The 13,293-nt window shown below is 34.0% G+C and overlaps 1 protein-coding gene across 5 annotated transcripts in view; it reads right to left on the minus strand.

Annotated features, from left to right (window-relative positions):
• ATP6V1H (ATPase H+ transporting V1 subunit H) overlaps nt 1–13,293 on the minus strand; it is a 106,349-nt gene that overhangs the window by 53,087 nt on the left and 39,969 nt on the right. For all 5 annotated transcript variants that reach the window (XM_074278323.1, XM_074278332.1, XM_074278349.1 and 2 more), the window contains 2 exons: nt 7,218–7,315; nt 4,867–5,059 (listed from right to left, as the gene is read on the minus strand). In XM_074278323.1, the coding sequence (XP_074134424.1) occupies nt 4,867–5,059; nt 7,218–7,315 (291 nt within the window). The remainder of the gene's footprint in view (nt 1–4,866; nt 5,060–7,217; nt 7,316–13,293) is intronic.

Consider the following 13,293-nt stretch of genomic DNA (forward strand, 5'->3'; position numbering starts at 1 on the left):
AAAAAAAAAGTCACAGTGAATCATTTTTCCAACACAGGTCTGGATAATGTCTCTTGACTTTGAGGACGCGCCAGGAGCACATAGTAGAAAGTTCTCCATCACGTGTTCCAAATCACTACTGATCAGAGAAATGCAAATTAAGAACATTCTGAGATACCACTATACACCTGTCAGATTGGCTAAGATGACAGGAACAAATAATGATGAATGTTGGAGGCGATATGGGAAAACTGGGACACTAATACATTGTTGGTGGAGTTGTGAAAGAATCCAACCATTCTGGAGAGCAATTTGGAACTATGCCCAAAAAGTTATCAAAATGTGCATTCCCTTTGACCCAGCATTGCTGCTATTGGGCTTGTATCCCAAAGAAATACTGAGGAGGGGAAAGGGACCTGTATGTGCCAAAATGTTTGTGGCAGCTCTTTTTGTAGTAGCTAGAAACTGGAAGATGAATGGATGTCCATCAATTGGAGAATGGTTGGGTAAATTATGGTATATGAAGGTTATGGAATATTATTGCTCTGTAAGAAATGACCAGCAGGAGGAATACAGAGAGGCTTGGAGAGACTTACATCAACTGATGCTGAGTGAAATGAATAGAACCAGAAGATCGCTGTACACTTCAATGTTGTATGAAGATATATTCTGATGGAAGTGGATATCTTCAACATAAAAAAGATCTAACTCACTTCCAGTTGATCAATGATGGACAGAAACAACTACACCCAGAGAAGGAACACTGGGAAGTGAATGTAAATTGTTAGCACTACTGTCTATCTACCCAAGTTACTTATACCTTCGGAATCTAATACTTAACGTGCAACAAGAAAATTGGATTTACACACATATATTGTATCTAGGTTATATTGTAACACATGCAAAATGTATGGGATTGCCTGTCATCAAGGGGAAGGAGTAGAGGGAGGGAGGGGATAATTTGGAAAAATGAATACAAGGGATAATGTTATGAAAAAAAATTGCTCATGCATATATCCTGTCAAAAAAAATTTATAAATAAAATTAAAAAAAAAAAGTTCTCTATCGCAAGAAAGACAAGAGAATGCTCAAAATCTGTTCTGGGACACAACAGAGGGTAAGAAGAAAGTGCCAATTGAGGGCATTGTTGCCCAGTTCTGATGAAAGAAGGAACCTAAACCCGGGGGTAGAATTCTGAGGTGAGAGCAATCACAAGTCCAGTCCAATTTGAAGCATGCACAGGAACAGGCAGAGCAAGAATCCTAGATCCAAAGGGAAATTTGCACTTCTCATTCTGAACCATCAGAGCTTGCCAGTTAGCTAGTAGTGATTGAGTCTAACAAGACTTTACTATTGATCAGAATAAAATCCAAGCTAGAAATTTCCAGAATTCCAATCAGTGGGTCATTGATCAGATTTTGTGCTGCATCAAACATGGAAGCACTGAAAAGTTCTTGGTCTCCGGTCTGGACTAATCCAGAAAACCGAGAATAACACACTACTCAATACCCCCTGAAAGTACCCAAAAACCCTGCCTAGACCTTTCCTCCAGAAGTGCTCAGAGCCTAGCCCTAATGTCAAACCCAAAGTCTGAAAGTAATAAAGAGAAAATACTATTTTTTCAAAACCCATAATAAAATGCTATTAAGGTAAAAGGGATGCTCAAAACCTACTCAAAGCCAGAAAAAAAGAATGCCTCCCAAACATCTGATTAACAGGAAATTCCTGTCTTAGGAGAGGTTAAAGGAGATAACCTGAGACACAAATGATTAATAGAATTTTATATCCTTAAGAGAAATTCCTGTCTTATTTACAAATCTCTTGGGAACTTCTTGGATAACATCTCTATATTCGAAGGACAAACTTTGTTTTATGACGCTGATTATATATAAAATGAATCTCAAAAATTCTATTCCTGGAACTTGGTTTTTCCTTGCCTTGTGTCTGCCAACTTTGTTCTGGCGTCCCCTCTTCAGGCAAGTCTGGTCTTTCTCCCTAGAAGCCAAATGCCTGCCTATCCTTTTACTATCAATAAAGACTTTGTTTTAACACAGCATTGAGTAGTGAATTCATTCGCTAAAACGAACCTGGCCTTTGGTACTTTGGAGGAGAAGAAAGCATTGAACCATCTTTCCCTTAAGCCTCAGTTTTCGTCCTCATCAGTAAATATTTAATAATTTGTTGCTTTAACTTGAAGAAAATCAAATGATGAATTACAGAGGGTAAAAGAGTCTAAACAATGGGGGGGGGGGTGCAAATAGATGTCACAGTGGATGGAACACCAACCCTGAAGTCAGGAGGACCTGAGTTTAAATCTGGCCTGGGAGATTTAATACTTCCTAGCTTTTGACCCTAGGTAAGTCTCTTAACCCTACTTGCCTCAGCAAAAAACAAACAAACAAACAAACAATAGAGGGTCTTCACAATATCTATTATATTTGTAAACATTCTAATTTGTTTTCATTTAAAGCTTGACTAATCAAACCAAATCTAATTCAAATGTTAGAAAGTTTATAGAGATCTAGAGCTGCTAAGAATAACTGACATTTCCCAAAATAAAAAAATGTGTCCAACCAATTATTTAAAAAATTAAATTACTTGATTTGTTCAACTTATAGCAGATTAGCAGGCTCACTAAATTCTTAAAGATTAAAATTTTCCTGATTCGGGATGTGATACAGAATACAAGAGTAGACTAATCACAATCATGCTCCCCAGTTCCTTTTTTATCTTAGTGCATGGCCTCTAGATGGATTATAATCCATATTTGTTCAGTATTTAAGATTTATTTTATATATAAAAATTATGCATACTCAGAAAGACATTCAGAACAGAAAGAAAACAAAAAAGGGATTCTTTTTATTTCAGGGCATATGAGATATTCCATATTTGGCATAAGATATTTAAGATCTAATGACTTAAATGACTGTCACTGTAATAAAAATTACAGAATTAATGAAATGTTAGAGATGGGATAAGTATCATCAAAACTCTCAATTTTGCAGATGGAGATATGGGCCCAGAGCAATTAAATGGCATTCTCAAAGTTGTACAAGAAGTCAGTAGTAAGTTGGGTCCAAAATTCAAAATCTCCAAATCTTATGATTTTCAGTCCCATGTTCTTTCTATTACATTATACCGTCTCCTGGTATATTGAATATAGTCACTTAAATAGTCTTGAATCCAATTTTAGATCTATGTTTACAAATGTCACCAAAACAGTATGTCTCACATTAAAATGCCAAGGTTACAACTTAGTTAATTTCAGCATAATTTAAATAATTTTTTAAAAACTGTTAAGCATATTAAAATTACTACAAGTGAAATGTTAAGATTATGAGATAAACAAAGCAGAACTGAAATACCTGACTAGCCTCAACATTAACTTAAAAGGATCCTTTTTAGCAGCTCTTCATAGAGGCTGAAGAGCTATGTGTAACAGTCATGAGCTTTTAATATGTGGAATGACTGAAAAGAAGCTGTGTCCCTTATTCCCTTAACTTTTAATGAAAGCTACTGATATCCCCCTCTCCCCCCAAGAGAAAAGTATTTTCAGGTCATTATAGATAAAAGAAAGATTGTCAGTTTGCCACATGTAACCTTTTGTCTTTTTTAACCATGCCATTTCAGAAAGCATACTTTAGAGTGGACTTATCAAGACAGAGTCAAACAAAAATTGACTCATGTTTAAAACTGATTCAAACAAGAGATTTAACATTTCTCTTGCCTGGCATAACCAATTTTAGACATCTCTAAATCTCTTTATATTACATAACTATTTTCCAAAACAAGGGTATGAGAATAATCTTGGCTTTAAAAAATAGAGAGAGAGAAAAAAGTTAAACTTAAAAGAGGTAACATTTATGTTCTGAGAAACTCATAAATTTTCCAGTCTGATAATACTCCTCATGGAGGCCATTGGTCACTGTCATTTTAGAGCCATCTTTTAAAATAATGATAATTCTTTGTAGTTGTCTGACCTCTCCTAAAAACTCGGAGCACTTATATCTTCTCTAATTTTCAGTAGCTTTATGAACTCCTGTCCTAACCACATACATGAGAAAAACAAGTATAGGTTAAATGTGCTGTGGTGCAGCAAAAGAGGCAGAATAAAACTTGTATCATCTGATTCCAATGCTCTTTCTAGGAACTAAAGTTTCTCTTTTTAAAATGGATCATAAATAATTTTGTGGCATATTATACCATCTTTAATTCTTAAAATATTATAACTATTTTTAGCAAAGTAAACAAAACTAATATCCATAAAGGAATGAAAGGAACAAGTCCATTAAAAAACAATACCATTCATTATAACCCAATTAAAAAGAAAACTATTGTCCTTTCTCAAAAAAGCATGGACAAAGAAAACAATAAATATAAAGTGGATTCTTAGTTAATAGTTTAACCTGGGCAAATGAAAGGGGCAAATAGATTTTCATTCATTTTTTTTCTCTCAAAGGAATGGAATTTCTGGATTTTGAGGATCCTAAATAAAGTGTTTCGGACTAAATATTGCTACACTTTGCTACTTCCCAAAAACAGTTTTCCACACTTCAAATCTGAATTTAAGTATTGGGATTAAGAAAATGGGAACCATATGATGAGGGACATGTTCTTTATATTTTTATTACCTTTTATTCTGCTCTTTCATTACAATTAAACCTATATATAGATATATATAACATAGGGGGACAGGTTGTCTACGAGAGGTAATGAATTCTCCATTACCAATTAGAAGTCTCCAACGAAAATGGCAGCTGACCAATAGGTAAGTTACAGGGGATATTTTTGTTTGAAGGTACAAACTAAAACTAAATTGATCTGTGAAGTCCCTTTCAATTTTGAGATTCAATAATATCACAATGCTACCATAATCAAAACACTTACCCGGAATGCTGCAAGAATGATTCTAGTTACTTTCTCTTTAACAGATTCTTGAAGGATATCAGACAGAACAGGAATAATGTTATATCGACGAAGATGTTCACACATTTGAGGGCTAAATGCCAATAGCCATATTGAGAAAATCATTTGATATTGGAGTTGGAAGCCACATTTGTTACTCAAAACTCCCATTATACTAAAAAATAAACAAATTTTTAAAAGTTTAATTATGATTAGCTATAAAACCAAGGAAAACTATAGTAAGGGAAGATAACTGATAAAACACATCATCATGAATTATAATGTATGCAGCTTTTCCCTCCAACAAAGATTAAGTAGTTAAAAACCCATTAATTAAAAGCCAGACTGAGTTCTAGGATCATATTAAGTGCCCTCCCTCATAACTGTCTCAGAAATGTGGGCAATTAGGTTACAAAATGCTATTCTGGATACCTAGCTTCCTTATTGCTTTCAAGTATCCTTCCCCATGAGTCTAGAGACACAAACTGCTGCCCATATAGCAATACAGCAACCTAAATGTCTATTCATAGAAAAGATATGTATACCACTTTCAAGGCTTTACTTATCAGATCTATGTAAATAGCCAAGCAATCCCTATTTCCCACCTTCTTTCCAAAAGAGTTTCAGTTCTGAATTTCCAACTACCAGCTAAATATACGTCTGAGGGCATTTTTCAAGTTTTGTCTTGAAAACTAAAATCATCCTCTCACAAAAACCTGCCCCCCCATTTTTATTTAAGTTTACTAACATGTTTCCAGTCACTCAAGCTTGAAATCTTTAATATTTCAGTATCTCTCATCCCCTACTTTAAGTCATCTGCCAATTCTAATCTTTTCTACTTGTAAAATCAATCATAAATCTGTTGCCAGTTCTTCATTTCTACCACTTTAATTCAGTTTCATTCCCTCATAACCAATCTTCCTGTCTCTACTCTCACTTCAGCTCATACTTCCTACCACTATATATACTTTCTAATCACATTCTCTTTTCCCCTTTTCAAAACCCTTCAATGACTACCAAGTATCTACCAAAAAAAATTAATGAAAACAAAGAAAAACAAAGAACAACAACAACAAAAGTCCTTAAAAACCTGATATTCAGTGTTCTAGTCAACCTGGCTCTAGTCTATCACCATTATTTCACTTCACATTGATCTCCACCCTTTCTGCATTCCAGTCAAAGTAGACTCATTGCAAAATAGACACATCTTCCATTCTAATTCTGCCTCTATCTCCTTTTGCCCCATATCCCATTTCTGCTTTTTAAAAATCTTTTCCTTTTGTCAAATTTTAGCAGTTGGAAGGAACCTCAGAGGCCATCTGATCCACTTCTACAATATTGATCAAGTAATCCTCTAATTTCCATTAGAAAGCAACTCTCATAGTAAATAAAGTACTGGAATTAATCCCTCCTCAGACAGTGTGACCCTTTCTATTAACTTAATCTATGCCTCAATTTTATCACCTTATAAAAGGTCAATTTAGTCAGAGGTTCTACAGGTGTCTCTTTAAGTTCTAATAAATCTATGATCCTATGAACTATAGAGAAACTATTACCAAAACAACTCAATCCACTTTAGGAATATTTTCAATGTTGGGAGGTTTTTCTTTATAATCAAGTCTAAATCTGCCTCCTGACAACTTCTGCTCAGTACTCCCAATTCTCCCTACTGTGAGGTCAGACAGAACCAATTAAATTCTTCTGATAAAATGACAAAACTTTACTATCCATAATATCTAGCACATTACTTGCTACACAATGGGTACTTGATATATGCTTAATAATTTGAAGACATCTCTACACTGTCCCCCTTGAGATTAAACACCTCAAATTCGTTTAGCCAATCCTCATGTTAGGTGCCTTCTTCTGAAAATCCTACTTGTTTAGTGTACCTTTCAAAAAGTATGGTGCCCATAACTGAACACAGTTATGTTCCAGACTGGAGCAGAATACAATAGATATTGTGCTTCTTTCAAAACAGTCTATAACATCATTCTTTTTGGACGTTACAATATCACACTGCTAACTGCATTCTACTAAAAACCCCCATCTATCTTTTCTATAATTCCTCAGCTGAAAGTGAACTCTCCTTCCTCAGTTTCTTATACAACTTTGTATAACCTTCACTTTGGTAGTCATTGCCTAATCTCTATTACAAAGCCAAACTGCCTAAAAGATAAATAACAAATACTGGTTGAAAAGAATTTTAAAAGGCATAAAATAAAATCAACATTCTAGAAGTTTAACTGGACTTGTTTTTCTGAAAATTACTAGCAAAAATTGCTTTTCATGCCTAAAATGCCACTTTTTTTCACAAATAACATGATACTCACCAGTTGACCCCATCAGCTTCTACCCATGCAAAACGATATTCATTAACACGGAGCATCAATTGAAGACATCCAGCAACACACTGCACATACTGGGAAGACTAAGTAAGAAAAAAAATTAAGTCTTAGAAGTAGCACAGAGTTTGAATCCATACAGACCTAGATCTAAAAGATCAAGTTGCATATATACATATGGACACATATCTTCCAACTACAAAAGACTTTTTGTTCCCAGTGGAACTAGGTAATTCAGTTAACTGACCTAATAAAACAATCATTTTCCCTTGGTTCTAAGTTATTCCTCCATCATTATTAAATATATATTAAACTCTATCATTATTAAATATATATTAAACTCTCAAACAATTAAAAACTGTTTAAATAATTAAAGAGATTGATAGAAAAGCAAAAGTACACATTATATGCAGTTTTCTCAGTTAAGCACAACCTTTTAAAATATTTTTCCTGAAAAAGCATTACTTTATAGCTATCAAACATGTTTATGAGAGTAAGAATTAATGATAAAATGAAAACTAAGCAATTTTTAGTGGACCTTCAAGTATAGTGGTACATAAAACTTCATACACACTATAAAAACAATCTGATTTTTAAAATATTTCTTAGTATTACTCTTTTAAATTCATGAGCATATTCTATGTATGAATGCTTAATTCTAGTGGCCTTAAAATAATTTACTTTAAAAGCAATATATATGATATATTGTCATTATAGATATGATATACCAAATACCAAAATTAAGAGCTCTATAATTAAGAGCTTTTTAAATACTTCCTGGCAATAAACTATATCTGTTATCATCTAGATGATGTTATCATCTAGCTTGTTATCATGCTAGTGAACAGCCTAGCAAAATGGCTAAGTCTAGCTAAGTTTGGAGAAGTTCATCACCAGGCTAGCCACAAGATGATAAATTTCTAAGAAATAGGAACCAAGTAATAACCATTTCAATAAAGTACAAAGTACTAATCTACATCGGCAAATCTAAACCTATAAAATCATAAGTCTTTGAAGTATCTCTGTTTTATTCTATATTAGAGTGTTTTTTTTCATGTCTACACAGAACATTTTAAATCTTATAAACTATCAATGTAAAAGTGTATTACTAAACTTGCAAAATTCATTAGTGTCTATTTTTCCAAAATGTAATTTACAGTGACAAGAAAAATAATTATTTTCCCAATGTTGATTACTAACCCACATAAAGTACGACAAAGCTTGTTTTTTTTTTTTTCCAAACTTCATAGGATAATATACCTAAAGCTAAAAAGAACTTAAAAGGTCATCTATTCTACCACCTAATTTTACAAGTAAGAAATCTGAGGTTCAAAAAGTTTATATGGTATGCCCTAATTCAGGCCCCTTAAGTAGAAATACAGCATTCTTTTGACTGTACTATGATGTTTTTTTTTTCCCTAAATCATCTAAGTATCAAATAGCATTTCAATTTGTTTTCCTTTTTTCATCCAATCATGAACTAGATCTTCTCATGGGAATATTCTTCTTTCAATGAATAACCAAAATTAATTCAATAACCAACAGGATTACTGTTTTAAAACAGGTACATTCTGGCCGCAAATAAAAGTTCATGATTTCTATAAAGTCAATCAAGGAGGCAAAAGATTAGTTTAAATCCTTCTACTAATAATAATAATATAAATAAATATCAAGAATATACATTGGAGGGGGGCGGTAGATATAGTTCTACAGAATAGCAAACCACCACCTACAAATCCAAAGAGTTATCCTTCTTTACTACAATTTTTATTAGATTTCTCAAAAAAGTGGTTAGCCAAACTAACTCCATTCTATATGTCCATGACTGAATAGTTACACTAACTCTTATAATCACTAACACCATGCAGAATAATCAACCTCTTGGTATCCAAAGCCTGGGCAAAATAAACAATGCTTAAGGCATTTTTCCCCTGGGTTTTGATCTGTCTTGGTCCTACCAGGACAGAAACCATACTTCATGTCTAAACGTAAATAATTCAGACCTTAATACTAAGTACTAACAAATAAAATACCCAAGGAAAATAGTCTATAAGGCACATTTCCTAACAAAAAAAAAAAAAAAATTGACAAAGGAAAAATCACAACTACCTTACAAAGTCAAAATAACTATTGGGGGAGAAATCATAAATTGATCAGAAGGCCACAATGGATCAACAAATAACAGAAGACAGAACCAAGAATTAATAAACAGCAACAGAAACTAGCCACCAGGACCAGAACAATTCTAAAGATAACTGTCACAAAATATCAAAAAAAAAAAAAAAAAAAAAAAAGTATCTTGAAGCAGAAGCTAAGAGCTCATAAGTCTCTTTTTCTGTATTATGTCCCCTTGGTCTAACATATTTTCTCCCCTTTCTCCATTCTATTACTTATTCTGTATCCTCCATTTTCCTGGTTGCTACTCTTCCACTCAGGAACATCTATTCTAGGTGAATGAAATCACATCCTCTTAAAAAGAATATAATGATAGTCAAATTTCTCCAGAGGTCCCACTGACCATAATTTTACTTTTACTCATAGACTAGGCAAAAGGATTACTTAGGAAACAAATCTTCTGTCCCATTACAACTCTTTTCTCACACCCATATGGTCAGTATCCACTATTCTTCCCTCAACTGCCAACTCTTCCTTAGCATTCAGAAATGATTTGCCCAAACCATTCAGGAAAAAAAAGATTAACATGACAGTAAGGAGAATATCCTATACAATTCTAAAGTCAAGATGGAGCCTTAATCAAAGAATATGACAAAGACATAATCATAAAAAGAGTCTGTCCACAGCATTATATCACTTAAAGGAATAACAGCTTAACAATGAAAGCTAATATAGCATACCCAACTATACACCTCCAAAGTTCTGTGAAATGAATCTATGCCACAAGGATCAGCCTTTGATCATTTAGGTTCTCAAATCATTTACAGTAATACTTGACTGTGAAAAGTGCCTAGATTCCCATCTCTGAGATTTACCAAATAATGAATTCTGCTTGGAAGAAAACCAGAATGAGATAGGCAGAACCATACCCAAACCAATCATTAAAAGAGTTCAGTGTTCAAATCATTATAAGAAGTTGTAGTGTTCTTTTCTCTAAATTGTAATTGTTCTCTGGAGCACATCTCTTGGGGAGCTTCTGAAGGCAGCCTTAGTTTCAGATCAGTTCAATCACCCCAAATGCAGCCAGGAATTAAAGTTCAGATCCTTTATTGTGTCCTTCAAAATCCTCAATCTTTTCCTGAGCCCGGTTAGCTTTCTTGAAGGCCTTCCTCTCTCCTTGGTTCCTCAAATGTCTCCAGCCAGCCCAAAGGTCGAAGTGGGAATGAATCTTCACTCTGAATCTCCAGAGAGTAGCTGGTGGGTTTCTGTCTTGTGAATCTCCCGGAAGTCAATCCTAGTTGTGAATCTCCCAAAGTCCTCTCCAGAAGTTCCCTCTTTGACTGAATCCTGACTCTGAATCTCCTCCCAGTGGGCTTGTCCTTTTATATGCTCTTTAAAGGTGTGAACCAATGAGCAAACTCCTTTAAAGGTGTGAACTAAGTACATAAATACCTTGTTTCAAGTTCTGGCCCATAATACTTCCTTGTAGGATCAGATCAATCATACAGAACCATGCTAAATTAGATAAGTATTGTCTCTATTCATCCCAGTGACTTAGTACCTTGTAAGAATCCTAACAAGAAGTTATCCAGATTGACAGGGAATCCTTGAGAATATCACCCTCAAGATAAAATAGCAAAGATGTAGCCTATAATTTAACATCATTTGAATGCCAATGCCCTAAATTTGGGTATAGAAGACTTGCATAAAGATGGGAGAGTTAAGCACATCAATTAGTAATTGATGCTTTTTGTTTTTTTTATTAATCCAGATCATTAAGCTGATAATTCAATGGTCTCATTATATAATGATCTGATTCAGGGGTATTTCCCACATAAACAACAAGTTTTTTAAAATGTAATCTACTTTTTCCCCAAATGTTTTTGGTTACTTGCCATATCAAGTGTAGTAATTCTTTTCTTGATGTGTTCATGATATAAAGGCATTAATCTTCAGGATTGTCTTTGATCCATTCCTTCTCATTCCTTCTTCATTAATTATGCCTTCCCATATATTTCTGACAATTTTCACCTTTTCAGTGAATTTACCTGCCACATGTCAGAATGTATGGTGATTTAACTTGGTGGTACAGAATTCACAGAATTCTCCTACCTCTTCATACTTGACAACTGATGATGACACATAAGCTACATTTATTGTCATGATGGAATTTTTACAAATACTTATTCTGAGTACTGTGATATAAGAAAACCATATCCTATGAAATGTTTCTTGTTGCCTCTGGCCGTAAACACAAAATGCATTTCAAAAATGTCCAAGATTGATATGATTCAGCACATTTCCTAGTTCCCCAACCTCTCTTCCCAGCAGTTTGTTACAAAACTACCATCACCACCACAGAACCATATGCATCAAACTAAATAATCTTTTAAATACTTTAATTCTGTTTTGCTGATGCTGAGATTTCTTTCATTTTTCATTTCAATAATTTCAAAGCAACTCCTACACAGAAAGTTACACACACACACACACACACACACACACACACACACACACACACACACACTTGCCCCAAAGCATTAAGAATATCTTTTGAAATTAAGATTACACTTAATTTTTATAATGGAACTAGATTACATTCCATATCAGCAATCAAGAATCTTGCAAAAAAAATTTTAAATTTTAAACCAGCTCCCAACACCCTCCTCAAGAGGGAACTTAAAATTTAGAACTTACTAAAATTATGTTAATATCAAAGGTTTTTTTCAGTGATTTTATTATAACTTGGAGTTAAAAATATAATGAAAGTCAACAGGAAAATAATTTTTCCTTTAAATATCTGCTTCACAAAGAATTTTGAAGGAAAGCAACTAGTCATCCTATATCACTATACTTTAAAAATGCCAGTAACACAAAGAGTTTACAAATCAAATTCTATTTTCCAAATTTCCTAATATAACTCTTATTAGTTCTTTCCAAGATAAAATTTTAAAAATAATGACTCAGATTATAATGTGTACCTACCAAAACAGAAGATAGAGCAAAGAAAGAGAAAAGCAAAGAAGTTGCCTGAGCTTTTCCCCACTTTCCAGAGGAAAATTCATTAAATCTACTACTCTCTAAACAAATTCTAAATAACAAATTGCATAAAAAGATAGAATCAAATTATATGAAGAGGGGCTAAAGACCTCTTAGAATAGATGTAAAAAAGAAGAGAAGGATGAGTATTGTTTGAACTTTACTCGCACCAAATCTGGTTCAAAGATGGAATAACATATACACTCAGTTGGGTATAGAAATCTCTCATACCCTAGAGGGAAATTAGAGAGAAATAGCAAAAAGGGGGATGAGAGAGCTGATAGAAGGGAGGGAAGATTGAGGGAGGTAGTAGTCAGAAGCTAAATACTAGTGTGGAGGGACAGGGTGAAAGGAGATAGAGAAAAGAATAAACGGGAAAAACAGGAGGAAGGGAATTACATAATAATCATAAACCTAATGTGAATGGAATGAACTCTCTCATAAAACAGAAACAAATGCCATAATGGACTAAAACACAGAATCCTGTTATTTACAAGAAACATATGAGGCTACTTTCAGTCTGAAAATGTACAGTCATATCTTTTAACAACTAAGATTGCTGTGTGTTTCACCTAGTCATATGCCTGTTCAGTGCAGTTCAGAGAATTTTAAGATCTTAAAGTATAACTACAGTAAAGTCAACATTTTACTCATGTTTCTATGCCAACTAGAAACTCCCTCAGCCCGTCATTCTCTCTACCCAATGTATAAACACTTTGGCAAGTGTACCCTTGGGTCACCTGAGCACTACTTTACCTACCCCTGCCCTTCCTTCTGGTTAGTTTTGTTTCCTCTAGGCACTACCTTCAAATGATGGTCAACACTGTTATCAACCAGCTTCAGGGATCTTAATTCTGGGATTCAATACCCACTGGATGTTGCATCGACCAACCTCCACATCCTCGAGCTC

This window comes from Sminthopsis crassicaudata, chromosome 1 (assembly GCF_048593235.1).
Source record: "Sminthopsis crassicaudata isolate SCR6 chromosome 1, ASM4859323v1, whole genome shotgun sequence".
Classification (NCBI taxonomy): Eukaryota; Metazoa; Chordata; class Mammalia; order Dasyuromorphia; family Dasyuridae; genus Sminthopsis; species Sminthopsis crassicaudata.